This window comes from Scophthalmus maximus, chromosome 8 (genome assembly GCF_022379125.1).
Source record: "Scophthalmus maximus strain ysfricsl-2021 chromosome 8, ASM2237912v1, whole genome shotgun sequence".
Taxonomy (NCBI): Eukaryota; Metazoa; Chordata; class Actinopteri; order Pleuronectiformes; family Scophthalmidae; genus Scophthalmus; species Scophthalmus maximus.
Window position 1 is genome coordinate 11,900,190 of NC_061522.1, and position 27,989 is coordinate 11,928,178.

At 43.1% G+C, this 27,989-nt stretch overlaps 3 protein-coding genes across 5 annotated transcripts; 1 reads left to right on the top strand and 2 right to left on the bottom strand.

The window, feature by feature from the left end:
• pde5aa (phosphodiesterase 5A, cGMP-specific, a) lies at positions 1–8,769 on the bottom strand. Its single transcript, XM_035637918.2, has 20 exons — positions 8,418–8,769; positions 7,537–8,191; positions 6,842–6,931; positions 6,502–6,576; positions 6,326–6,415; positions 5,998–6,150; positions 5,830–5,897; positions 5,582–5,730; positions 5,039–5,214; positions 4,902–4,952; positions 4,270–4,416; positions 3,884–4,012; positions 2,741–2,835; positions 2,506–2,593; positions 2,105–2,205; positions 1,942–2,019; positions 1,778–1,841; positions 1,626–1,700; positions 1,270–1,353; positions 1–1,140 (listed from the first exon to the last, which is right to left on the bottom strand). Exons 1-20 carry the CDS (start codon positions 8,657–8,659, stop codon positions 967–969), a joined length of 2,784 nt encoding a protein of 927 aa, XP_035493811.2. The 5' UTR covers positions 8,660–8,769; the 3' UTR covers positions 1–966.
• Positions 8,567–17,957, top strand: ppp2r2ca (protein phosphatase 2, regulatory subunit B, gamma a). Of its 2 annotated transcripts, XM_035637921.2 has the most exons (11): positions 8,567–8,784; positions 9,916–9,994; positions 10,665–10,858; positions 11,321–11,418; positions 11,538–11,721; positions 12,180–12,292; positions 12,464–12,641; positions 13,879–14,043; positions 14,169–14,338; positions 14,798–14,889; positions 15,106–17,957. In XM_035637921.2, exons 3-11 carry the CDS (start codon positions 10,795–10,797, stop codon positions 15,401–15,403), a joined length of 1,362 nt encoding a protein of 453 aa, XP_035493814.1. In that variant the 5' UTR covers positions 8,567–8,784; positions 9,916–9,994; positions 10,665–10,794; the 3' UTR covers positions 15,404–17,957. The 2 variants fall into 2 exon arrangements, with proteins under 2 accessions (XP_035493814.1, XP_035493813.1); XM_035637920.2 differs by lacking the exon at positions 8,567–8,784 and having other exon boundaries at positions 9,582–9,994; positions 10,488–10,858.
• wfs1a (Wolfram syndrome 1a (wolframin)) lies at positions 17,724–27,854 on the bottom strand. Of its 2 annotated transcripts, none has more exons than XM_035637916.2 (12): positions 27,726–27,854; positions 26,655–27,212; positions 25,543–25,622; positions 23,324–23,468; positions 23,069–23,242; positions 22,739–22,816; positions 22,531–22,667; positions 22,267–22,401; positions 21,829–22,074; positions 20,938–21,216; positions 20,574–20,737; positions 17,724–20,400 (listed from the first exon to the last, which is right to left on the bottom strand). In XM_035637916.2, the coding sequence occupies exons 2-12, from the start codon at positions 27,205–27,207 to the stop codon at positions 19,215–19,217; spliced, it is 3,177 nt and encodes a 1,058-aa protein (XP_035493809.2). In that variant the 5' UTR covers positions 27,208–27,212; positions 27,726–27,854; the 3' UTR covers positions 17,724–19,214. The 2 variants fall into 2 exon arrangements, with proteins under 2 accessions (XP_035493809.2, XP_035493808.2); XM_035637915.2 differs by having other exon boundaries at positions 26,652–27,212.
• Positions 27,855–27,989: the final 135 nt, after the last annotated feature.

Below are 27,989 nucleotides of genomic sequence, written 5' to 3' on the forward strand. Positions count from 1 at the left end.
TGTGCATCCTCTGTTTTCATTTCACCCATGTATTAAAATCTATTGATTGTGATTAACGCAACTATTAATCTAACGCAACATTTATCAATTTTAATTATTTGCAGCTGTGCTACTTCTGACAGAGGCAGAGGGAATGGATTTACACAATATTGCATTTGAATGAATATAATTGACAATGTATAACATTTAAAAAACAGGAAAAAGAAAATACTGTACACATATTTTCAGGAAACTAAATTTGAGTTAATTTACAGTGTCTACACCTTTCCCGTTCACATAAGTTGAAAGGTTACGTGGACTGAAAATAAAGTATATAATCCTTTTTGGAACTGACCAGGGTGATGGAAATGTGAAACATAAAAGACCAAATAAATAGCTAGTGGGGAAAAAAAAAGAAAAGTAGTGCGCCAAGAAATTCAGATCACACAGTAAATATAAATGAACAAGGTTTTTAAAACAACACGGGTTACCCACTGACTCAAAGACCCTTAATGATCACGTGCTATAATGTTGCGTCATACTGAAATACTGAAACACAAATCCTGATTTGATAATGTGGGAACATATAAATTAAGTCTCTTTAGTCTTAAGATTGTTTTGCAAAGTTTTAAATCCCGAATAAACATTTAAAAATCTTAAAACAGAAATGATTACATTTAAGGTATAGAAATTATCAAATTCATGGGGCAGACTTTCCCGGTGTCATCTTTTAAAAATGGGTAATTATATCAATGTGAGATTCAACACTTCTGACGGATTCAGTTGTTTGGGACATAATTGCAGCATATCTGACACTAGTCAAGAGTTTGTATATTCCATTAACACATTCAATGGTCAAAGTCCATATTTAGTTTGGATGTGTCCCAGAGTGGACAGAGAGAAACAGGTTTGTGTAGGTAAAATTATATTTTGCTTTTGAAAGTATCAAAGTCTCTTTGTCTTCTGTATAGTCCTCTGTACTATCTTCTATTCTTCTGACTGTGAATCTTCCTCACTGTTTTTGTGCGTTTCCAGACTTGCAATACTAATGTTATCGCTGTTTTCTTCCTCTGCTTCCTCTGCAAGATGCACCCAGTGTTCTCTGTTTTTCTTACAACCATTCATCAGTGGGGAGCAGGTGTCAAACATTCGTGACACGGCCTGAGGACAACAGAGACAGCGAGGAAAACATGAGGCAGGGACAAAGAGTGTGATGAATTGAGATAGAAAGAGTGGCAATTAGTGCAGAGGATAATAGAAGAACATGCAGTATCAGCAGCAGTGACACACCTTGTAGAGTGGATAGCAGATCTCATCAATGTATTCGACTTGCATGTATGGCAGTCGAGTGCTGTTTTCTCTGTTCATTATGTCCTGGTGAGAAGAGATGGTTAACTGGCTCTTAGAATAACACTATTTAAGGAGGAGGCCAGCTCAATCTCCTCAGAAATATAGTTGTTTAAATTTTAAATTCAACAATAAGAATGTAACTTGGATTATAACAACTTATGAGGGTATATATTATCTAGTGGCACTCTCCACCCAATGCAGGCTCCCCAATATGACTTTAAATCAACAAAATGTAGGAACCCCTAGATAAAATATAAAATGCAGAGAAAAGACAAACCTCTGCTAGAAAGACTTACAATGGGTTCAATTTTGAACTCTTCTCTCTCTTTGTCCCCCTGCGCAAAGAACTCCATGGCAACCAGTTTGGCAATCTGCTCCAGAGGAAGAGCGAGGACAAGGTCGTGATGAACTGAGAGATGACGTGTGACGTGTATTTTGTGACACCTACCCTTTTTTGTTCAGGCCACGGTTTTGTGACAGCAGAGAGGTCACTGGCCGTCATCAACATCGACCTGTGGGGTGAATGAATATCTTAGAGGACAGCTAGTTGCCCTCCTTATATGACACACGTCATCATCACATGTCCCTGATTTTAATTTATTTCCCTCTCACCTTAACAGCTCTCTTTGTTTCTCACTCTTCCAGCTCACTCTGCTTTTGTTAGCAAGAGAAAAGAACTCGTTCCTTCGCCTGAAAACACAGCCACAGAAGTTAAAACAAGTCTTAACACAATGCTCGACCTACACCTACCTTGGCATTTCATGTTTTGACATACTCGGTGTACACGGTCAGGTCCGTGGCGAGGATTGCCCTTTTGATCATGTGTAGTGCAGTTCTGTGGTCCTCTGCAGAGAGGCCACTGAGAATCTGACTCCCCTGCGGGAGGATGACAGAGATGCACAGTGAGTGAAGGTGACATTCAGCCTCGGCGATCAGCAGATACATTCAGAGGCAGTCGTGCATAAACACAAGCTATCTGTCAAAAGAACAAATGAGGGTCCACACCGTGACACATAAAGAGCACCTAAAGAAATATATTTTAACTTTTTTCTCTGGGGAATTTCAGGCTACGGCACATCTTTCTGTCTTTGCTTTGGTAATATATGTTACTGAATTTGTAAAAAAATTAACTTAGTTAAGGACAAAGAAAGATACAGAGAGCGAACAAGGTCTTACAGTGTTGTTTAGGATGAAGAGGCATAGATTGTAGTGGTGGTTCTCAAGAGAAGAGTGTCCATAGAGCTGAGCTAAAGGCTGTTGACTCCTGAGAAAAATGACACTGGTTGAATACAAGAAGGTGGTGACTGATTGATGAAATGGTATGTTCACATGAAATAGCAATAACGATGTTTGTGAATTTGAATATCAAGTAAGAGTAGTTGAGGTGGAAAAGAAACTACACAAAATGTACCTTTCAATATAGGAGTTACTGACTCCTCTGTGGTCCAGATCATGACTGAGAGTGGCTATCATCAACGCTAAGATCTCCAGACGGGAAAAAATAGTCTGCAACGGAGACAAACAGAGAGAGATGGACAGAGAGAAATAGAGAGTGAAATACAGGTAGAATTATGAAGGAGGTTACCATTCCCCGGCTTGTCTCTACATCTCTACATCTTTTTCTGTAGCTTGTGTGTAAAATCAAGGACCTGGAATAAAAAATAAAAAAACATTTCACGTGGGATACAGAGCTGATTTACTGTATATTGTACATTTCAGGAACATCACAAAGTATTTCACACAAATGAACCCATAAAAAACTAAAACTAAATCAACTTATTGTCATTCCAACTCCTTAACAAGAGCAAACAGGATTGTGTAACTCGTTCCACACCACAGTAAGTCACAATACAGTCAGAGACACAGAGAGAAGCACAGGTCACTTGAGGCCGGTGTGTGATCCACATGGAAAGCAGAGTAAGAGGTTTTTAGCAAAAGCCTAAAGATTAATTCCCCTTCAATTAATTGAGAGGCCTCTGTCCTGCAGAAACCGCACAGTCCTCAAATGACTCCACAAACTTAAGAACCGCTGAATTTTAAAACATAAGACCCAGAAGAAATGCAACTGCCACTGATTCAGTTACATGTGGAGGAATATCACCAAAACCCATTCAAATTTTTAAGCCCATGAATTTACTTTTTCCTGACTGTATTTAAAGACTCTGCAAACATAGTTGCTCTGGCTGATTAGACATGGTCCAGTGAAAATTGGAAGAACTTATGAAATCACAGAACTTTAAGAACCAAATAAGAATGAAAAACTTCCCGCCCACATGGGTGCAACAAAATTAACAGCAGAAAGGAGTCAAACCCACAGAGTCCTGAGAAGACTCCTATTTTGGCTATATCACCTAACCAGTCATATCTATTTGTGCTCACTCTCCAGCTACAACCACGTTTATAAGTGTAGGAATTAGAGGTCCAGACACTGCATTTTTCCAGGGAGTGTTCTGAAATGTTTCCTGATAAAACGTATATTATTGACCTTTGATATGTGAGGTTTGGCAGTGAGAGCTGTGGTGTATGATGGCACAAGCACATGCATGGCACTGACCCGGAGCTGCTCTGTGGCCATGAGCATAGCGAACATGCTTTGTGCAGTGCTCAGCGCGTGGTTCCAGTTGTGATAAGGCACGTTGTTTCTGTACCCACGCCTCACAGTCAGGACCCACTGGCACAGACTCTGAGTGGAGGGGACATGTAAAACAGGAAGGTGAGTGTTGTTAAGGATCAGTTGTAATGAATTTTCTAGTGCGATTTGGCAACAGAGAACTTAAAACTTTAGGGGGGGAATTAATTTGCTCGCCGTTTTTTACAGAGACTTATTGAAGCCAATCTTTTTATCCAGACATGGGTAGAATGGTTAAACAACAAAGCAAATGTTGTCTTCCCCCCCAAAAAACCCTGCTGTTTCAGCCTTGTTATTAGCAGGGCACTTACCTTGTAGTCAATGTTAAAGTCCTGCACTAAATTGAGGTCCAGGAACATACGGATGGTGGCCTGTGTGGTCAGGTCCTCTGACAGGCCAAAGTGAGAGAAATGGAAGTCTAGAATGTGCAGTGATTCAGCACAAGGAATAGTGACCTCCTAAAAAAAGAAAACGCATTACATCAAATCACTCACATTTACAACTGAAGGACCACTTGTACGACCTCACAACCGCGAGTACAACTGAAAATACACAGTTTCTCTCTCTCTCTACCACCCGCCCACACATCATAGGCTACATGCAGGGGAGGAGTCCACCTTCACCTTTGCCACCCACAGGCAGCAATAGCGGCAAATAAAGGGGTTTAAGTTGGTAGAGCATTAGGTGTACTTTCGCATTGATTGATTCCAGTTAATCTGACCAGCAGGAAGTAAACAGCGGGGCTGATTAGGACTTATAGCAGGATGACAAAAGAGTAGGGGAGCGTAACGGATGAAGAAAAACACAGTACTGTAAGAGGAACTGAAAGGGGGGTGGAATGGAGCAAGGAGTAGGAGGATAAAGAGTCTTTTTTTGAATAAATTATTCAAAATATTTGTGTATCTGCTACACTGGTGAAGCACAGAGAGATGAGAAGAATCACCTGCAACGCCAGGATTTCCTGTTCGGCTGCGGTAATGTGGTAGGCAAGAACCTGCAGGGAGAAGAGTGGACATACAGAGTTTTAACTTTTGCAAACATGTTCCCTTGACTCTGAGATAAAGATGGTAGTTTTCCCACCTCCTGTGTGACCTCTATACTGGCCCTCCGCTCCTCTGTGATCTGCACAGCCTGAGCGTACTGCAGAGCCAGGCCACAGTACACGGCCAGGTCTTCCAGCAGACGCTCATCGTATTTGTTAAAGGCCTCCATGTCATCGGAGTCTCTGCTGCATTTGTTCATCAGCTGGCACACAGCTGAGTGACAGTGAAGAAACAGAGGTTGCCAAGACAGTTGCAGTAAGAGGAGTTTTATGAAGTGTGAATGAATGTGGTAGTGCAGTGCAGGAGAAGTAGGTATTAATCTGCCCGTTTCTCCTCGGCGTAACGGCACATGATCTCGTATTTTTCAAGGATACAAGTGAAATCCCTGCTCCCTAGTTTTTAATCACACAACCTCACAAATAGCTGATTTCTCTGTCCGTGCTGCCAACATTAAATCAAAATCAACGCTGTGTTTTACTGTGCATATACTGTATAATATTTTGATATATGAATCTATGAGTACAATGATGTGTACTTCACTAATATAAATCAACCATTTCCATGTAAGAGAGTGACTTACCGATAACATTTTCAGACCTCTCGTTTCTAACCGGGCAGCAGATCAGACTTTTTATCGATCCTTCAGAACTCTCAGACATATTGATTGTTTCCATAGTGACCAGAGTCCGAAGGGCGTATGATGGATCTAGATGACTGATGTCACGCTCCCTGGAAAACGATATGGAAGTATTTTACAATATTGAGTATAAGAATATAAGACAATGTAGTGAATAAGTGTTGAGAACTTGTGCAGAGTACAGGCGCTACCTCCTGTAGATCTGGCAGGTTGATCCGAGCTCCTCACACTCCAGGTGTATCACTCGTGAGAAGAAAATCTGAATCATATCCACCAGAAGAACAGAAAATAAGTTACGACAGACGTGATGGATTACTAAATGAACAGCTGAGGCAATCTCCTAAAAAACAACAGCACACCTCATTTGCGATGGCTGGGCTTTTCTCCCCGGGGATGAAGATGGTGCAGTACTGAGCATGTGTGAAGGGCATGATAGTAGCCGCCATCTTGCTCAGCAGAACCTCAAAGGAATGATGCTCCTTTGACAATATCTGTGCCATCTCGATCAAGGCCTGACACACCCACACAAAAATTCTGTTAGCATCAGAGTACCAGTGAATAGACAAAATATAGTATACACGGACAGGTTCTTAGGATATTACCACAGTACATAAAGCAAAGGCTGTGCACATGAAGGCTTGACTATGAAGGGAGATACTGACAACGTGAAAGGGTTTATAATGTTACCTGACTGCGTTTGGCCTCCTGCCTGGAGCTCTCGTACAGCTGGACATTATCCAAGAACATCCCCAACACATCCATATGATTGGACAGCACCTGGGCCAATCAAATTCAAGTGTAAGTTTTATTTTCATAATTAACATGTGGTTCTCTTTCAAATTAGAGAACGTCAAAGTCCTAACCTTCTCATCCACGCTGATAAAAGCTGATCCATCTTCTAAACTTCGCTTATTGATCATTGCCACTACACCCACCACCTGTGTACAGGAGAAAACACTGAAACTTAGAAAAACAATTAGAGTAACATGTGTTTACTAATCAAGTGAGAGATATGTAAAGTACGCACGCACGCACGCACGCACGCGCACACATACACACACACACACACACACACACACACACACACACACACACACACACACACACACACACACACACACACACACACACACACACACACACACACACACACACACACACACACACACACTTCTTGAGAAACATGATGAATCGGAAAGCTACCTCTCCCCTGTTGTTCTTGATCGGCACACTTAGAACTGTCCTGATCTTAAAGTGTGATGATTGATCTTCATCGCAAACAAACATCGGGCACTGAGGAGGTAAACAAATTACTTCAGTTAGATGACATAAGATATATAGATACAAATTACCTATTAATAAACTTAATTTCATTCATAGCAATGTGTCCATAAACTATATGATCAATGTTGTTCTTCAGTTTTAGACAAATCTGGCCAGGAATTGCCCACATTTCTCGGTAACCTTGGTGTCCCAAAGGTTATTATATACCCAACATCCACGCTGATTGAGGATTATCTGGTGTCCTACTGTGCCAGGTTGCTGGCACTGATTCCTAATCACATGGGTGGTGACCAAGAGGAGGGGGAGGGATAGTGAGGGAACCTCTTGAAAATCTGTTGAGCTGTGCCGTCTCCCCTCGTGTGGGTGTGTGTGTGTGTGTGTGTGTGTGTGTGTGTGAGGGAATGTGTGTAAAGGATGGACACACATTAGCCAAGTGAAGGACATTGTCTCAAAAATCAAAGGTTAATCAGTGGAAGAAGCTGCTAACAGGATTAGCAGGAGGTGCGTCATCTGGGATTCCCTTACTCACGCCCACACACTCCCTGAAAACAACATGTCATCGTCTAAAAACGGGTCATGACAACTTCAACTGATGTGTAAGTTTGGGTTTTTACTTCTGATGTGTCTCTCAGGTTCATCGGAGACCCTGTAGCCAGCACACATCCCATGATATCCCTCAGCAGCTCCCGCTCCCAGGGGCTGCAGATGTCGACCTTGCTCAAGCAATCCAGCGCTGTCGGGCCAATCACCTCCACCAAGGTGCTCCCTCCACCACACTCCTTCTTTACCAGAGAGAGGGAGCTGCCCTCAGCTGCCAGCATGTCCCCTGCGTGCACGACAGCCCCCTGGCAGAGCTCTGCTACAGAACCTATCCAGCTGAGACCTCCTCTCAGGAGCTCCGTGGACCATGGGCAGGCCTCGCCGAGGCCACAGGCCGCAGTGTCTGTTGCAGTGAGGAACAGGGGCGGAGGAGGGCGGGGCAAGTCCGGAGAGCCGGGGCAAATGGGAGAAAAGGAGAAACGGGTAGAGGGAGGAGGAGAGCAAGGTGAGTGTGTTCGGAGAACTTCTGGACTGAAGGGATCCTTCCAGTCAGGGCCACTGAGATTGGAGGCGAGAGGTTTGAGCCCGTCCGTTTCAGACGAGATGTTCAGGCGTGAGACGGTCAGCGGAGATGAAGCTCTGCCATGGCGAGCCTTCAGGAGCAGGTCGAGATGATCAGAGCTGCTTCTGGGAAACGCGGGCAGCAGTGGAGACTGTGGAACACTGACCCTGAAATCACAGACAAGACAAATTACAGGACTGACCTGCTGGGAAAGTGGATATCAGGAAAGACAGAATAAAGTTTTCTAGTTTTTTGTTTTATGCCTCATTGCAATAGAATTCCTACAGTGATCGTTTACATTGAAAAACATGTTTAATAGGCTATCCCACTTTACGAACATAAAGAGAGTCATCTAATCTTGGCTGTGAGCAGTTATGTAAAGTGTCTTCTTACGCTGACGCTCTTCGTAAAAAGTAGGCCCTCGTGAAATCCGAGTGGTCATCCAACCATGCCTCCACCCGGTCGCTCGTCAGACCATCTCCAAACCTGCGCGTCTTGGCGCGGGGGCTCCACAGCGGAGAGAAGAACCAGCCCAGGCCTTTCCCCGTGTCGTCCGTCCCGGCGGCAGGAGGCGGCCCGGGCGCGGCGCTGCCCGGCTCCATGGACTCCTGCGCTCCGGGTTGGAGGCAGGGCATCGGTCAGAGTCACTCCTGGTGACGGGTTCTTAGAAACACCTGCCATGTGAGGAGCAAGTGAGGCAGACTGTGAAGTGACGTGCCAAGCATGTGGAGGAGGAGCCCGTGGAAACAATTGCGTCAAGGTAATCCCCTGAACTCCAGAGGATCTGGCAACACGCGTTCCTTAATGAAAGGGAGTCATTGCATCATTGATGGATTGGGTGCAGCTCGGGCTTTGCTCCCTTATGAATTAACTCACAGGTTATATCTCTTGTCATATAGTTTTACTATGAGTGTATCAGACATTACATTTCCAGTAAATTTCATTTTCATTTGTATAGTTTGTATTATCCAAAATGTAACCTCAGGATTTCCATACATTTTCTGCAGCCCCTTTTTTCAGTGCAGGACAACATGCAAAGATCCCAAGTGAAGGTTTGACCAACAACATTTTAAAATGAAGAGACTAGTACAGTTTCAGTGCTGTAGAGGTCTTGCACATAGTTCACATTACAGAGCAACATGATGAGACGCATCCAATCCATGGATTGCAGGAGTGTAAGTCATAAAGTAATGTCTAATATTGATGAAATGTCAAACAGGCAGCCTCAGAGACTGACTTTTAACACAGAGTCAAGAACAAAATGTTTGCAGCTGTAACCACAAACCTATAAAATAAGATTAGATACGAAAAGATAAAATCTGATAATCCTGTATACCCACTGTGGGCAACTTTGCCAAAAAACAAAGCGAAAAACAGAAGAAGGGTCACAGCAAACACAGTGTGCACGATGTCACTAGTGTGTGCACAAGGGTGACAGGAAAACAAATATTTAAAAAGAATAGAAAGGAACTAAATTAAAAAGAAAGAATTCAAGAGTGAGCGAGAGCCACAGACTGCCAGGAGAAGATGCCGTCTTGGTGTGTGAGTATTTCATTTCTTTCAAATCACTGCTCTGTTGTGTAATTCCTTTTACGCACCACTCAGTGTTTTCAACAGCTCCCTCTGCTGGCCTCTCCCTCCTCATCACCTGCACTGGGTGGTTCCGCCGGGGGACAGCTGTGCTCTGATTGGCTACTCCAGGAGGAGGCTGCCATGACACACTGGATGCTGCACAGAATCATTTCCACAGCATCAGCAGGCAGTGGTCCTCCATCCTCCTCATTATCCTCCTCCTCTCTCATTTTCTCTTTTCTTCTCCTTTGCCTCTCCTCCTCTCACCACCACCCCTGGCTCTCTCTTTTCTCTCTCCCTGCTCCCCTCCTTCCGACAGACACGTGAGCCTGCTCGGGCACACTGCAGCAGAGGACGCACACACACCAGGAAGGATAGCAGCAGCAGCAGGCGAACTGGTAGGTGTGCTGAAGCCTATCTCCCTCCCTCCTGCAGCACAGGCGAGACACCGCGTTCTCCTCTGATCTCCGTCAAGGACTATCTGAGAAGTGTGTGTGTGTGTGTGTGTGTGTGTGTGTGTGTGTGTGTGTGTGAGAGAGACAGAGAAAGAGAGAGAACAGAAATCGGGAAAGTAGGCAGAGAGAACTACCACACCCTGGGAGCATTTAGTACCACCGCTGGAGATATGTTGACTGTTCTACATTCTGCACTTGCTTCTGTATGCATACACAAAGATATTTATATATATTCCTCTGCTGAAGCTATCTATTGTTTTTCCTCCACTCTCCGCTCTGGGATTTGCTTCAGCATGACTAGGCCTTGTGCGTCTGCACACGTGTATCTTTGATAATGAGTGTGCTGAATGTCTAGCAAAGGTCACACCATTTGGCATGCTGTGAGCACGTATCGTCGGCCTGCCTAATGACAGCCCTCTTCTGTCTCCATCACCAGATTTTCCTCCATCCACTTCACATTTTCATCATCAATATACTCTTTTATATCCTGCGCATCTATTTCCCCCCTCTTGCTCCTTTTTCCCCCTTTTTTCTCAAACTCCTCTTTTTCTCCTCCCTCTCCACTCCATCTCCAACTCGCGCTTGGTCTCCTTCCGGCCGGCTGTTTTCCCAGGATGCCTTGTTCCAGTCCGCTTCGCTAGGCCCGAGCAGCATGGGCGGAGCCTGGGTGGGGAGAGAGAGCACGGATTGGACCCTTCCCCTCAGGACGGGCGCGCTGGCGGGTCACCCTCCCTCAGCTTCAGATGGGCGAGGACGCTGAGAGCCCCAAAATCAACCACACCTTCCTGCGAGACTACGTCACTGAAGGTAGAACAGGCAGCGAGTCATCACTGTCTCTGTGGTGTCCGATAACACGCTGGTATGACTGAACAGATTCATTTCAGCTCCATGGATGCATTATCCCTGTATTGCTCGATAAAAGGAATGGATGATGACACTGATCATATAGCGAGTGTTGTTGGTCCAGTTTAAAAAAAAATAGCTTCTCTTTTGACATTGTATTCTCCTATGACACACATGATTATGATTCATGCTGTAAAGTCCAACAAGCTGGTAGCAGAAATAATATTTCAGGTTTTATTGAAAAAGACTCTTAGTAGTGATCCAGTATTTTTGATTTTTCTTTCCCACCCTCTTTCACATTAGTTATTCTCTCTCAATTCTCTGCCCCTCGTTTCCTTTGTACGTACTGAATATCCATTATTTTCTGTCATCTCTTCTGTCCCCCCTTTTAGTCTAACCATTATCTCTCCCATTTCTTCCTCCCAGCTGATGTCATCTCTACGGTGGAGTTTAACCAGACAGGGGACCTGCTGGCCACGGGGGATAAAGGTGGCCGAGTGGTCATCTTCCAGAGAGAGACCGAGGTCAGTTTAAAACAGAAAACATGCAACATTCACCCTTTTCTATTCCCAGCAGTATACAGTATCTTTACACATTAATTAGAGCTGTGTTTTTTTTCCTTTTCACTTTTGACCCCGAACAGTCTAAAGGGGAGTACGAGGAGGCAGGGGAGACGGGGGACTCTGGGGAATACAATGTCTACAGCACGTTCCAGAGCCACGAGCCAGACTTTGACTACCTGAAGAGTCTGGAGATTGAGGAGAAAATTAACAAGATCAGATGGCTGCCACAGCAGAACGCAGCACATTTCCTCCTTTCCACCAATGGTGAGACATCAGTGACATGGATTATGTACGGACAGTGAAGATTTCTAGTTCACTGTTGTGGCACAAGTAGCAGACTTGTAGGAAGTTTTTGGCCATTCAAACTGGGGAATATACAATCTTCAGCACAACCCACCTCCAGTTCCCTGCATTATGGTTGACTGGTATCATATTTAACATTAAATATTCAAGCCAGTCATTGGATTCACATTTGTGGGTACAGTAGTGGCAGTGAAAAACCTAATGGGTTCCTCTCATGAATAAAGTATCTTAAATCGAAGAAAATTAGCTTAGCTTACAGCATTATTTGCTTCTTTTCAGCAACACTAAAGAAAACAGATCGCCTGGATCGCCTTTAAATCTGTCAAAAATAAGAAATAATCATTTGTCCTCTTTCCGTTTGTTGATTCCCCGAACTAAACCGACTTATTCTGATGTGAAAATGTATCTACATGTCACAGATAAGACCATTAAACTGTGGAAGGTGAGTGAGAGAGACAAGAGACCAGAGGGATACAACCTGAAAGATGAGGAGGGACGGATCAAGGACATCTCGACCATCACCTCTCTGCAGGTACGCACACCGACACAAACCAGGACTCACACACAGGCACGTGAACACATTCATTATATATATTTATAAGTCAAATAATTGCCAATTGACTCTCATGTCTTATTCTGTGCTTCTGATCTATTTGTCAGCCTGTTTCTTACCCTTCCTTCCTTCCTTAATCTTTTACGTAAGGTGCCAGTGCTGAAACCTACAGATCTGATGGTAGAGGTCCGTCCCCGACGAGTGTTCTCCAATGGACACACCTACCATGTCAACTCTATCTCTGTCAACAGCGATGGGGAGACGTACCTGTCTGCGGATGACCTCCGCATCAATATGTGGCACCTGGGCATCACGGACCGCAGCTTCAGTATCCTTCGTAACACTGATGTGTTTTCTTTATCCCCATGCTCATTTCATTTTAATTCCACTGGTGCTGATAAATTATAGTCTCTGCTTTCTGTACCTCCTTAGTTCTCCTCTGACTTTTGTTTGTCGCATTATGTGTCACTGGAAGAGGATTTTTCCTATTTCACAAATTCCCAGAAATGCAGGATTATTTTTTTTTTGCACTGCCACACAAGTGTTATTGCTAAACGAATTCTACAGCAACATTCCTGAAACAAAAACTAAAATAGAAAGTTTGTTACAATAAGTCAATAATATATTGAGTTGAGTTCAATACTTTTATTGAATAATTTCCCATTTTAAAGGATAATTGCATATTGATTGGAGCAGGATAACATTTTTTGTCAACAATTCATGAAATTACAGTATACTGTTTTAACCAAGCCCCTCTAAATTCAATGTATTTTACTGTGCATAACTTAAACAGATCAAAAACTTCTGTGGAGGTTCACTGACCCCTATGGTATTTTTAGGATCTCAGATGTTTGCTAAAGCTGATTAACATTTTACATGCTTAATGAACTAACACCACACATCTAAATTCATATCTAAAATGTATCTAACACACACAATTCCACCTCTTCAATCATACATACAGGAGAAATATACCACACATTCTTGTTCAAGTGAATTCATCCCTGATCTATATTTAATGTAAACGGAACATGAGTAGGTTTGGATTTATGTTTTGATTATATTTCTTTGTAACTCCTCAGAGGGTGTTTTCGGTTACATGCAGTGCCGTGTTGGATGCAGTGCATTGGGTGAGTTCCTGTTCAAAAGGAAGCTGACCTAGAAAAGCCTAGCGGCATCTATGGAAAAAGAGTTTAAATAATTCACTGAGCAGTACACTTTCTACTGAACCACACAGGACTACCACAAATAGAACAGAGAGCGGAGCAGCGTGTGCATGCATATTGGGGGTTGGTTGGGGTGCAGCTTTTGGATCATGATTATGATTGATGATGATGAAGATGTGAGGATGGAGAACATGTTAGAACATGTTGAGGGAACCTTAATATGTTGGCAACCTGTGCCATTTTATGTATGTGAGTGTTTTTCCTCTCCGTATTGGCATTGGCATTCTCCCCTGCAAATTTTCTTTTTGAATATTGTCATATAGACTTTGTGCATCTCTGCTAGAATGATTGTGTCCAAGATCTCTGTGGTGTTTGATTCTTGACGGACCCTCTTCTTAGACATTGTGGACATCAAACCAGCCAACATGGAGGATCTGACGGAGGTGATAACATCAGCAGAGTTCCACCCTCACCACTGCCACTTGTTTGTGTACAGCAGCAGCAAGGGAACCCTGCGCCTCTGTGACATGAGAGCCTCTGCTCTCTGTGACAAGCATACCAAACGTGAGCAACGCCGCGGAGATTAGGGGAAAGCAGTCATAGTGTGCACGCTGTCTATTATATTGGCATTAGTGATAATAGATTATAACACAGATTATTTATTAACAAACTCCTCTGTCTTTGTCCAGTGTTTGAGGAACCTGAGGATCCAGGGAGCCGGTCCTTTTTCTCAGAGATCATATCTTCTGTGTCAGACGTGAAGTTCAGCCACAACGGACGTTATCTGCTGACCAGAGACTACCTCACCGCCAAGGTGTGGGACCTGCACATGGACAAGGGCCCAGTGGAGACGTACCAGGTGAACTAACACACAATTTTCCTCATCTGTGTTGCCTTCTTCTTTATATTAGTCACATAGTCTGTTACCTGCACTGATTGAATTGAGGCCTACCATGTTAAGTACAGTAGTGTTTCATAATGTCCTTGGCCTGACTTGTTTTGTGGTCATATATTGCTTGGGCAGCTGTGAAACTGTTACTATATGTGAAGTTTAGTGGAGAAATTATTATTCAGGTAGTTGATTTTTGTTAATTTTTGATATAGAACTTTTAGATCTAGGTTTTGGACTGACTTAACAATTTTATAATTATAATAAAAGCAATTGAAAATAAGTCTTGTACCCCTAAAATATCACATTCTGCACAAGTTGCCTTAAATATGGCTTAATATGAATGAAGATAATATACAGATGGGAGACGTGACAAGATTGAAGAGATGATCCCCGGACACTAATGTTGACTATCTGCATCATCCGCAGGTCCACGAATACCTAAGGAGTAAGCTTTGTTCCCTCTATGAAAATGACTGCATCTTCGACAAGTTTGAGTGTGTTTGGAACAGCTCAGACAGGTAAGTCTCGGTGTAACATAGGGAGAGAAAAGATGGACATAGTAAAGTATACTTAAGTGCATTTGAAAAAGGAGGGGGTGTGTGGTGGTGTGTTTTCTGCGTACAGGGATTCTCTAAATGCTCTGCCCCCACCAGTATACGACATTTAAATCAATGGCACAGAGAAGCTTTGCAGACGTCAAATCAATCCTTCAATATCTCCTCTCCTCTCCTCAGCGTGATCATGACAGGGGCGTACAACAGCTTCTTCCGGATGTTCGACAGGGAGACGGGCCGAGGTGTCACCCTGGAGGCGTGGCGGGAAAGCAGCAAGCCTCGGGCTGTGCTGCGGACCCGGCGGGTCTATACCGGCGGTAAGCGCCGCCGTGGAGATGTAGGCGTCGATAGTCTGGACTTCTCAAAGAAAATCCTGCACATGGCTTGGCACCCATCTGAGAACATCATTGCCATCGCGGCCACCAACAACCTGTATATCTTCCAGGATCGCGTCAACCCCGAGACGCATGTGCCGTGACGGGGAGGGGAACATGGACAGCGGCAGAAACAGTAACGGAGACTCAATCACATTGGAATGAGAAGATTAAGTCCAAGCCAAGCCGTTTCACAACATACCGATATGCAACATCTGTTTGTTCTGATAAAAGATTAATTATAAAATGACAAGACTCGTAAGTTTTTGGATCCACAAAGGTGTATAATCCTTTTTTTCCCTCAACACTGAGACAAACCGATTCCTCCACTACCCATCAGGACGTGTTTTTGGTCCCACTTAACTCCCACTTTTTTGAAGATCTTTCTGTAACTGCCCCACTGTAGGGGCAGTAAAAGAGGTGCAGGGACACCTCTCCACATGTAGTGACCCATTGCTGTTAACCACACAATGTTGTACTCCTCGCTGATGTGCTCTGGTACTGTTTGACATAAAACTGAAAATATGTGCTGGGTACCAACGAATGACGCTACAAAACCCAAAGGTCTTGCATTGATGTGGCCGTGAACTTTGCCATCAGTGCATCTGATACATTTTTCACAATTGTGTAAGATTAGGATCGGTGTTATTGTACAGCTCTTCACAACAACATCCTGAAACATTTTTTTTTTCTATTGAATGACAACCTCTCCATTTAGAGCAGTGCTCTTGGAGATTGCACGCATACCTGACCCTTAATCTTTGCCCTTGTTCACTTTGCAATAATAGCGCTAACAAAAACACAGTGCAGCAGTATTCCTGCTTTAAGACACGAGTTCTTCTCCTACAGGTCACACCAATGTATACACTCTTTTTACTGTTAGTTGTAAATATTCTATTCTTTTTTTAAGTCAGTACCAACTTTGGCTTAGCTTTTTTTCATTTGCTAGAAAGGTTGTCAGAGTCTCTCTGCTAAAAGTCAAGACTTGATGTAGGAGATTGTAGCACTACATACGCAAGTATTGCTGACCATAAAGAAGGAGGGAATTGTGCACAAATCAACACGTAGTGTTTTGTTGTGTATATTAAGCCGGTGACGGGTTTTGACCGCTGTATCAAGGTCTCTGAATTGTTTTTGGAGACTGCGTGACAGCGCTGAGCCCTCTACCATATGCTCAAATTGAAGCTGATTGGTGATTAAATATAAAATACATTCAATTAGATTTAATTGCGTTATGCTAATTTAAAATGGGCAAAGTGTTCGTTCTATAATGCATACGCACATTTGGCGAGGGCTCTTACAATCAAGAAAAAGTTGGAATCGAAGCACATGAATGAGGCCGCTGATTCAGCTAATCAACGTTTTGATGACTACGGTCGTGTCCTGTGTGTTAGAGGGTCAGATGTCATCATCCGTGCATTATGTACATCGCTGAAATGTCTTTACCATTGAAACAATAATGTCATGTGAATTTACCATGCTTCCCAGCTTCATATTGTCATTATACTGTATACCTCACAGTGCCACATGCTACTCCGGCCTTTCGACACTGAAAGCCCGGCATGTACAGCAGTAAGGTGATGTCTGTGTTGGACTGGGTTCTGCGACCTGGTCAAGATTTTATTGTTTACAGTGAAGTGCATTGTTTTCAAGTGACCGTGGCCCTGATGGGATTAAAGTCAGTGGTCTGGATGTGTACTGCAGCAGGTGGAGTAAAAGAATCAGTGCAGAAGCTGGAAGTGTTGTTGCACTGCCAACCACTCTGTTTGATAGAATAACAACAGTTCACTGTGTTCACCTGAAAAGCCCAAGGAAAGAAGACAATTCTTAAGGTCTGTTTCCTCCTCACGATAACCGCTGTTGGTAACAAAAAACACTATTCACAGATGTTTAAATTGCAGCCTGTGGGATGGGGGGGTCTCTTATGGTCCCTCCTACTATGTTTCGGTCTTCACTGTTCATTTGTGTTGTTGAATGCACACATGGTGTTTCAGTGATTTGGTTTAAGAAACACTGGATATCCAAGATGATGACAACCCACATGAAAAGTGGTTTACATAACGACAGACCACCTAAAGTATTATACGAGTTCCTGAGATGTAGTTTAGAGCAAGTCAGTTGTAATCGCATCATAACAATCACCTCATACAACCAGTGAGAGGATTTTCTGGAGCACAGCAGCAGCAGCATGTTGCCATTACTCAATGCTACTAGCGTGTATATTTATCATACTTTAAAATAGACAAATCTAACCATACAAAAGCATAACTCAAGCGCGATAAATGGAAGGAATGTGCACTAATAAAATACAAGAAAATCTGACAACAAAACGTGTTGGATCCTTTCATGTCTGCGTCTGCATTGAATCGGGACACCATTTGTTCTCATCGCTGAAATGCTTTCAGTCAAACCACCCGCAAGAGATTTTGTTCCAACGTCAAGCACTTTAATTAATAATAATAATTTCACACAACCCTACACTCCATCACTAGATTAAAAGGCACTCAAATGCACAGTGCACAGGCTCAACCTCAATGATTCTCATTCACAAGTGCAGTTGCAACTTCGTAGTGTTCACATATGTGGGTTTTCACGTGTTAACATGTTGTCAGTGCTGTCCTGTGAACACCACATATATAAAAAAAACTGTCCCATCTCCTGCGTTGTCACGATGCATTTTTCAACCTCAGATTTTAATAACTGCTTTTTAAATTGTTTATTTTGCTTAAGAAGTGGGAGAATTGGTATTGCACCGTGAGAAAAGGTAAAGTTAAAAACTGTGCAAAATATTTTCTCATCATTAAAACTCTTGAAATTACTAAAGGCTCCCTGTACTGTATGAGGTAAAGGGCCTCATTTTAAATGGAATGAGCACTGTCAATGTTTTGTTGGCATATCTACTGTAAGAGATACCATCAAAAATAAAAACCTAGTAATGTGAGGACTGGTGATTTATATTTAAAAAACTTTTTAAGAAGTCCCTCCTTCAACTTTGTGAAAATAAACCGTTGTGACGTTTGGGCAAAAGCATAAATAGTAAGACCCATCAATGTAAATACATATTAAACATGCAAACATATTCACTGTACATGTAAGGAATCCCTTAATACAAAATCAGCAAAAACATTCCTCTATAAAAGATACATTTAAAATATCACTATCTTATTATTATTAAGAAATGAACAGTATCTCTAGATACTCAGAAGTGGTTAGCATATAGAATTATCTTCCTTGCATATAATCTATATGAAACGTTAAGGGGCTTCACTTCAGTTTTTTACAACAGACCAGGAAAATGAAAAATCAACTTGACTCTGGATATAAATCAAAGACTATTTTGTTTTAAACTCCTATTTGAAAATCAAGGTCATTATTGAACCACTTTTGACGTACATGAACTGAAATATTTGTAAACTAACACTTGCACTCACAGGAAGTACTATCAAAAAATATTAAAGAGTTCACCTTGTTGAAGTTGAGGTTAGATCAATTTGTAAACAATACTCCATTAAGTTCCATTACGTAAATTGTCACGTAACAAGAAAACTACTTTCCAAGAGGCGCTACCAACGGATGCAGACGAATCATGTGACACCTGTTTAGTGACGCTCAAATGTCAACAGACTAGAGAGCGTGTGGAGAGTAGATGTCTGTGATGATGAATCCACAATGTCTGTGAACAATGTCTCAGTGTTGCCGTTTTTGTGGGAGAAATTTGAAAACAGCGGGTAGTTCATCAGCGGGCAGCCTTGGTTGTCCACGTCGTGGTATAAACCCCGCCCATTATCAGCTAATCGGTTGTAATTGGACCGGCAAGTTTTCTGCCGGGGAAATCCCTTCCCAATGGAGGGGATACAGACCGTATTCTGAGAGAGCAAATTTAAATGGGCTCCCAGAATTCGTCTGGGTACCAGGCTAGATTTTTGCAGACAAGAACGGAGAAAAGAAGAAATCAAATGCAAACTTCAGGGCTCTCATTGTTGTGCGTCTCCAGTCTCTCTCTATCTTCACCTGCCTGCCTCCAGTGAACAGCGACGAAACACAGTCCAGACAGTGGATAGCCTTCAACTCGAAGGCCGGGGCTCTGGCTCCAAGACGGCCTTCCAGCTTGGTGCTGAACTCCACCATATTACCAGGGTTCAGATTAAACAGAACCTGTCTGAACTCATGGCTTGCCATTAGGATTATATCCTTGGCTGGATCGTCTGCCACCAAACTTCCATCGCGGATCATCCCGACAGTCACCTCAAACCAGTAGCTGTCGAAGCGTTTCACATGGCAGGAGTGTTTGGCCAGAGCCTTAATCTGACACAACTCTTCTTCTTCTTGCATTCGCAGTAGAATGGGCAGTGAAAGAGAAGCTGATGCAGAACCGGCCGCCAAATGTGCAGCAGTAAGGTTTGCGACCGTGGCATTCTTTGGCTCACATTTGGGATATGTCTCTCCATACAGGCAGCGCAGCCAGTCACCCATGAACACTGGCAACATGTTTATGACCGACTGTGCACCATTCTCCGTCTCAGCCACACGGACATGTTTGAAACGCCCAGTCCAAGTGATTCTGTGTCCATGAAGGTGGCCACAGAAGATCTGCGTCTGGGCCATGCCTTTGGCTTCCCAGGCAGGGGGCCCGCACGCCTGGCTGTACTGGTTCCAAGTCAGCGTGGAGTTATACACCTTCTGTCCCTCTGCGTGGTACACATAGACAGAGAAGAGCAAGATCACCATGGAAATACAGAGTAAGATGAGTTTGACTGGGCCGCGGTGGGTCAGTGAGCGGAACACGTCCAGAATAGACATGCTGAACCGCGTCCAGAGCCGCAGGGTGACAGGGATCGCACATACGACCAGGGTCACGATCATCTTTGTCAGCTCCAGCTCGAGGAACCACTTGAAGAGTTGGATGAGGAGCATGATGGCTAGGCCAAATGCCAGAACTGGCAGCGCAAACAGGAAGAGAAAGTAGGCCACACAGGTGCGGATTAGACCCACAGGGGAGGAACTCTGGAGGAGAACCACAGAGAACTCACACCACATGAAGCACACGAGGTATGGAACCAAGAAGCAGTAAGTTCCCCGGAAACCACGCATCTTTGCCATGCTGAAGGGGAAAATAGACAAAAAGGAGAGGAAGGAAAATCAATTATTTTGAAGGCAAACACTTACAAATTCACAAACAGTGCTGTGGGGTATTTTTTTTTAAAACTCATCACAACCCAGTGTGTGAGGCGGTGTTCAGCCAACACATCCTGCAGACCACACGCTGCCGCTCACCTGAAGAACAGGTAGAACAAGTAAACATAGAGAAGGCAGGGGAGACTGAGCTTCAGCACCACTGATTTCCCAAGTGGCAGTGTGGCGAAGGTGTGTCCCAGAAAACGAAGCCCCGTCATGTTCTCTGGCAGGAACTGGGTCAGGCAACACAGAGATGATGCTACCTGAATTTAAAAAAATTTACATACGCAAACTAAAATTAGATTTAGATCTTTTATGTAACTCTTTTATTCCAAATTCAAGTCAGTCAGCTTAAAAAAAACATTAAAAGTGGTTAGGGTTAGAAATCTTTACCAATCAAATACATATCAAGCATATGTTAACTTCTTTAAGCACATAACAGTGGTATTGTGTGCCCCCTGACCTCTATGACCATTGCTCGGCGTGCATACATCGCAGCAGTGGGGCTGAGGCTCTTGTAGCTGACAGCAGTGAAGAAGATGGCCACAGTAGACAGCTCCGAACAGGGGATCCAGCCTTTGTCGGCTACAGGAAAGGAGAAAATGACAAAGAAGACCGAGATGATGAAGTAGAAGTATGGCTCAAGGTTGTTCCAGCCGAAGTTGGTCTCTGCCTGCTCCACATCCAGCCCAGGCTCGAAACGTGTCAGTAAAGATGTGAAGGCTCTGAAGTTCTCCCAAGTCTGGAAAATAAGGGGAATGAAATGAAAATTGTAAATCTTTGAAAAAAGTATATTTATAATTTAAACCTTCACATATAGATTGTCACCATTTATTTTTAAGTCAAAATATCAGTATGACTCCACTGTTTTTATAATTATCATTCCACCAGGTCAGATTCAATGTAAAATGAAAAGAAGAAATGTAACTGAGGCTTAAAATATTTTGCAGTTTAACCATAACGTTTGTTCTGAATAACTACAAAAAAATTAAAAACACAAATACAACAAAACAGGTTCAACTTGAAATAATAAAATAACATATTCTCTTATGTAAAATGTAAACATAAATGCAGATCTGCTTTGTGTATTCAGTAGAATAAAGGTTTTCATATCAGCAAACATCAATGCCAATACTGATATGTCTGTAGCTGATTGTGAAAGGCTCATATCAGCCATGTTTTATTGGCCAGCTCATAAATCGGTCGGGCTCTATGTATGACCATATGAGTTTCCTAATGCCAAAGATAAAAGATAAACTTCCAACATGCTCATCTGCTTGAGTAAAGTGAAAAACAAAGCCCTAAACCAAATGCACAAATTAAAGAGAAATTTGGGTTGAAATGAAAATTTTACCTTGCTGCTCTGAAAAACACGCAGTGTGCAGATGATCATGGAGATGAAGGAGAGGTAGAACACGAGCAGAGGGATGACAAAGGCAAACAGGTCAACTGTGAGGTTGCTGATGATGAAGAAGAAAATGAGTGCGTTGACGTGTTGCGTGGGGATGACTGTGCTCAGCCACTGGACACCGGCCCGCGACGCCCAGTCGACCAGGTGCTCCTTCACATCCATGACGGTGTGCAGCGGGTACTGCAGCATCTGGAGTGAAGAGAGACAGATGAGAAGAATTCACATGCAAAAACCAGGAAGTTTTGGGTGAAGCAGCATATAGCTGGAGGATAACTAAGCCTTGGCAGAGGTCTGCGCTCTCTGAGTGATCGTGTTAATGACAGAACATTTAAGGAATATACAGAAACAGAATGGATGTGTTAGTAGATATGAGTAAAATACCATTAAGCGTGATTTCATGTCCATGGCTTTTTTAATGGCCCCGGTCTGCTTTGTGTCCATCATCATCCCACCATCAAAACTCCAAGAACTTTTGTGCAACCGCTTGTATCTTGATGAAACCGGCTCAGTCTTGTGCTTAACACACACACAGACGCACACACAAACACACACAAACACACACTAGTCTGAATATCTTGAATTACATATGAAATGATGTGTGTCCCAATGATGACTGAATCTATTTGTGTAAATGAGATCTTTTACCTCCACAGCATTGTTGTAAGGTGTAGGGCTCTCGTCCTTGGCAGTGACCTGGCTGTCATTTCGGGGTGCAGAGGGGACAATACCTTGTGCGTACTTTTTTGTCATCTCAACAAAGTCATCCAGGTCCAACTGTTTGGCTGAGACACAATGCAAGGGATTACACAAGAGTATGCCATATAGTCTCTCTCTCTCGTGCATGGATACTTACACTCATTGCTGACCATGCTTTCCAACACTTTCTGGGTCTGACCTGAGGTTGGGCCAGGAATCCTGCTTGCAATGCCACCTATTGGTGAGAAAGGACCACAGGGCAGTGGGTTACAAACACTGCACTGCATGCCTGCATGTAATGTGATATTCTACACCATGGCAGCTGCAAACGCTGAAATCACAAAGGGGAATATATGATATATTTAACGGCAATGACAGACATCAAGTGACAACATGCAGCAGCATTCTGGGCGGTCTGTAGTACACCAGGCAGAACTTCTTGACACAATGCAGACATGGTGTTGAGGGTTGCGTGTGAAGATCCTACCCGGCGCTGCATTGACCTGGCCGACATTTTCCAGCATCTCCGCGACAGCCACCTTTCCCTTCTTCTCCGGGTTGAGTTTAAAGTACATCATTATGGCTGCTTTGCGTACCGCCAGCTCAAACTTGCTCTCTGTTGACAACCTGCGCACCTCATCCTCATTCTCTGGAGTGATTCCTGGCAGTGGATGACACACAGGGAAAAGTTCAGGAATAGCAAGCACAAATACTCAAATATGGGCATGGACGTGCTGCATACCTTTTTTCTGGCTCCGGCAGCGCTGCAGTGATCTCGCTGCACCTTTTCTTCCCTGTTTAGCTGCTTTAATCAGCCAATTTACGGCCAGAAGATTGTTTAGCTCACTGTCCTTCTCTTCAGCGAGAATCAAGAAGTGGTGACCAAGCTGAAACACAGAAGAGAGACAAAAGACAGTAGATTCATTTCAGCTTTTATGGCATAAGTCTAACTTGAAACTCTTAAACCTGTAAAATCAGGGCAAGCTGACATGAATTTCCCCTTATCAGTCTCCATAAATAAAACCTGAACTAAAAGGTAAAATAAAAAAGTAAAATACAATGTACTATATACATGGTGGCTTCACATTTTTTTTTTTTTACCTCAGATATCATCATTTCACAAAGATCAGATACTTGATGTTATTATATTGAACAGTGAGAACCATTGCATGACATATTTTCACATTTTGTCACACCATATAGGTCATGTTATGGTATAAATCAATAACATTTAATGGGCCGATATGGGCCTATTAGAGAAATATCTGTATCGACATGTTTCTTCAGAACCTATAATGCAGAAGACGATGCTCTGTGGGATTCATTAAGGGTGTCATTGCGTGGTTCGTCCAGCAGGGCGCGCGTCGACTCCAGTCTTTCCAACACTCAGCACCGAGCAGACGGTGTGACCGCCAGGAAGAGCGGTGGCGTCACGGTAAGATGCCAACTAGTTTAAAAACAAGTTCATAAAAACGACTACATCATTTCTTTGCAATTATATGACTATAATACAACGTCAACCCTGCTCCTGACAACTGCCATGTCACTCGCGCTTATCACGTGTCTTTGCTAGGTTAGCTAACGTTAGCTAACTGAAAGGTTAGCATCGGAGCATCTGTCTGCAGCTCAGCTGCGACGGTGGATTGAGTCTGTGTGTTGAATGTTGATCTCACGCTACGGTGGTACCTCGCTAGAGAGATGCAGAGCTGGAGAGAAGTGATGAATAAGCAATGTGCCCCTCTTTGACTTTCCGTGACAACAAGCTCATCGTGCTAGATTACTGGCTAACCATGTAGCTACCTTCATACCTGGTTGGCTTAGTGTAAGCTAATGTGATAGCATCTTAGCCCATAACCTGCCCCTGCCCCTGCACCTGTTGGGGGGGCTTTTGAAAAAAGAATGTGATGATTGTTCAATTCTTTATTTATATATAAATATATATGTATAGGCTTGCCCCACAAATGTTATGTTTATTTTCTGAATTGAAGTTATATATATTTTGTTCTATTTTTCTTTATTTCCTTATTTATAATAAGTTTTACCGTTCAGTGCACGATGACTCATTTGTGATAATAAAGTTTATTGTTAAACTGTAAAGTATCCTGCCTTGATTACATGTCTTTGTCATGTGTCTGATAACCACGTTCGAAGTATCGTTGCAAAAAAAAATGTGTTTATATCAATATATGTAAAGAATGTCGACCCATATATCAATATCTGAATTTTTTTGTTATAATATCGACGTCGGCCCAAAAAATCCAATATCGGTCTCTAATATCAATAACATATTGAATGTGGAACGATGTGGTTCATGGTCATAACTTAAAAAAAACAACCTTTTAAATAGTTTCTGTGATGCCGAACACACAGTTTTTCTATGGATTAGTTCTTTGTAGAAAGTAGAGTAGGTGTACTCACTGAACTGTGATGCTCCTCTCATACCTCCCATTTCCTTTGGGCATCAGTCCTCTGTCATAGCCAACTACAGTCTTTCCCAGGCGTAGCAGAGGCCCCGGCGGCGTATCAAGTGACGGTTTTCTAATCTTAACTGTCATCTCACAACTTCATCCTCTCACAGTCATAATCAAATGCATGTGTTTGTATAAAGATGAGATAGATTTTCATTTGAAGCAGCTCTGCATTTGTATGTTCCTGTCTGTGTCCATGTTACATACAGTTAACCCACTTACGAATTTACCCCTTTTGAAATCTAAAATCTGGTCTCATGTTTCACCTCTTAATGTGAATATTTCAATATTATTATTAGTAGTAGTACACATTCAGTGAATGCTGCAGAACACTGTACTATGTGCTCACAATGATTTACATGTGTGACAGTGTATCATATTCAAAGTCTGGTCTCAGCTTCCAAGTGGCCAAAAATAGACACCTGCTCTCAACCAGCAGGACCGAAAACAATGCCAAGATCCAGTCTTACGGCATTTCTCTTCCTTCACTCACCCGGGTCTGGGCTCTGGCATCACCAGCTCTGGCCTTCTCCTCCATCTGCTCCACAGACAAGTCTTCCTCTGGTTCTTCATCTGGAGGAGAGGGGACGATAGCACCGGATTACATAGAAAACCCTCGCTGCTGCAGTTGTCAAGGCAATAACATCACTGAAGGAGCAGGAGAACTCGGTGCAAATCCTATCAAACGTATTCTGTAACATGAGCGTTACGAGAAGCCAGAGGTGTAGATCTGCTGTATGTGAGATTTTGTGCATTTTAGATCCGTCTTGTCTCTGCAGAGATATCTTATGACGAGTCCCACAGCTCCATCAACACCATGCTCAGCTCCTATGTCACACTAATATAAGTCCATTGCATAAAGTTTCGTAACTATCCAGTGTCCTTTAAGCATCTTTGCCTGTAGCCCTGTTTCAAAGGCCACAGGCCATCACCTGTTGATGCAGCAAGTATGGTTTCACTACCAGTGACTCTGAAGTAGAATATAAAAGCTGTTAATTTAAACTTTACGATAACATTATGGGAAAATAGGTATTTCAGTGACAGTGAAATGTAAATAATCAGTTCATGTGCTGTTGAAAAAAAGTGAAGCATGGAGCAACCGAGTCTTCAGCCATAATAGAATCTCTGTGAGACTGTACTTTAGCACAGCAGTGCTTTGAGCTAAATGCTAATACACCATGCAAACATGCTGGCAAAGACAATGCCAACAAACTGCTTGTCAGGTGTAATTTACAATGTTCATCATCTCATTCTTGCTAATTTGCACTAGACACAAAGTAGAGCTGAGACCAATGGCACAGTCACTTGTTTTGCAAGTAGACAAGTCAAAACCTAAGCACTGGACAAATATGACCTTTGACCTGATGATGGCCATAATGACAAGGGGAGTCACAGAGAAGACAAATGAAAGCACAACTATGTCTGCATGTTCACTACTCGTTACAAGGCAGTCATGGTGATGTATTCAGATGATCTGCTTTTCCTCACTTTCAAAAAATATATCGTGATTGAGGCCTTCATTCAGGAATGCAGACATGCAGCAATTGTTTTTGTGCTAAATTTAAAGTTTGATCCCAAACTCAAAATTAGGGGCATTCTTACCACCTTCGTCATCATCGGCATCCTCTTCCTCTACTTTTCGGAGTCTTTCCTGCATTATGACCCGCTTGGCCATGGAGGCAAAGGTGCGTTTCACTGTGGTGGGGGTGGTGGAAGCAGTGATTGGGGAAGAGGGAGGGGAATCTTTCAGAGTATTAAAGGCCATGCCGGCTGATGTAGCGGCGGCAGAGTTGAGATTGGAAAAGGATGACATTTTGGAGATCTGAGGGGTGGAGTGGTTAGCAGAAGTAACAAGTGGTGTTTTGTTTGGAGCTGGAGAGGGCGGAGCGGTGGACACAGTTTCAGATAAAGGCTCTGACCCTTCTAAATGAGGAGGGGAGTCCGTTGGTTCAGACATGATGTGAGTCGATTGTGGAGAGGAAGGGGAAGACTCTCTGGGTTCTGTCTTTGTTTCTGTGGTGGGTGGAGGTTTGTCAGGCTGAGAGGGTGGAGCGGAGAGGTGACCGGAGACAGGTGAGGGAGGAGAAGGTCCATCCATGACAGAGCACGACCCCTGGGTTTGGACAGGAGTGGGCGTTGATGGGAAATCCTTCTCCATCTTACCTGTAGGACAAAAGTGAGGGTAAATATATGATGACAATCACACACTGTGGTAAGCAAGGTCATTTCTACTAGTCAGAAGTGAAGACAAAGCTGGCCAGTTCTCTGTTTGAACTCACGTCAGAAAACTTGGATAAATCTTTTCCCCTTTACATTAACAGCCAACTCTTTCAGAAGAAAACGTTTTGACATGGAAACAAAAAACACTGGATCTGAGTCAATTATGTGAGAAGAAATAGCATAATTACCTATTTCTTGCAATAACACACAATGAAACTAAACACAAGGGCAGGAAAATGTTGGTAATCTCGAAGGTTATTTAATTTGGATGGGTAATAGTAAATCTGTTTCAATAGTATAATATATAATAATATAATATACTGAAATGACTCAGCTTCGCCCTGCACAAGCAGACACAGACACCAAGCAAAACTTCATGCCAAGTGAACTCTCAACACTGAACCTGCACCGGGTCTACACTCAAAATAAGACAACGCAGGCCTAAAGAAAACTTACTAGGTTCCTTAGTGAGCAGATTCCTTTCGGGATACAAAGTAGAAATGTTCTCCTCGGTTTAAATGTTGTGTGTGTTGTCCATGCTGCCGTCCATTCCTCTCCTCTCGGCCCCGTGAAACCAGAGACCCCCACTGGCTGCTCCCACGTCTCTGGTCTATAAACAACAACCCCAACTTTGTGACCCGCCCTCTTAAAATAGACCCTCCCCTAAATGGGGGGGGGGGGGGGGGGGGGTTAATAAATGTCCATCAAATGACCAATTGG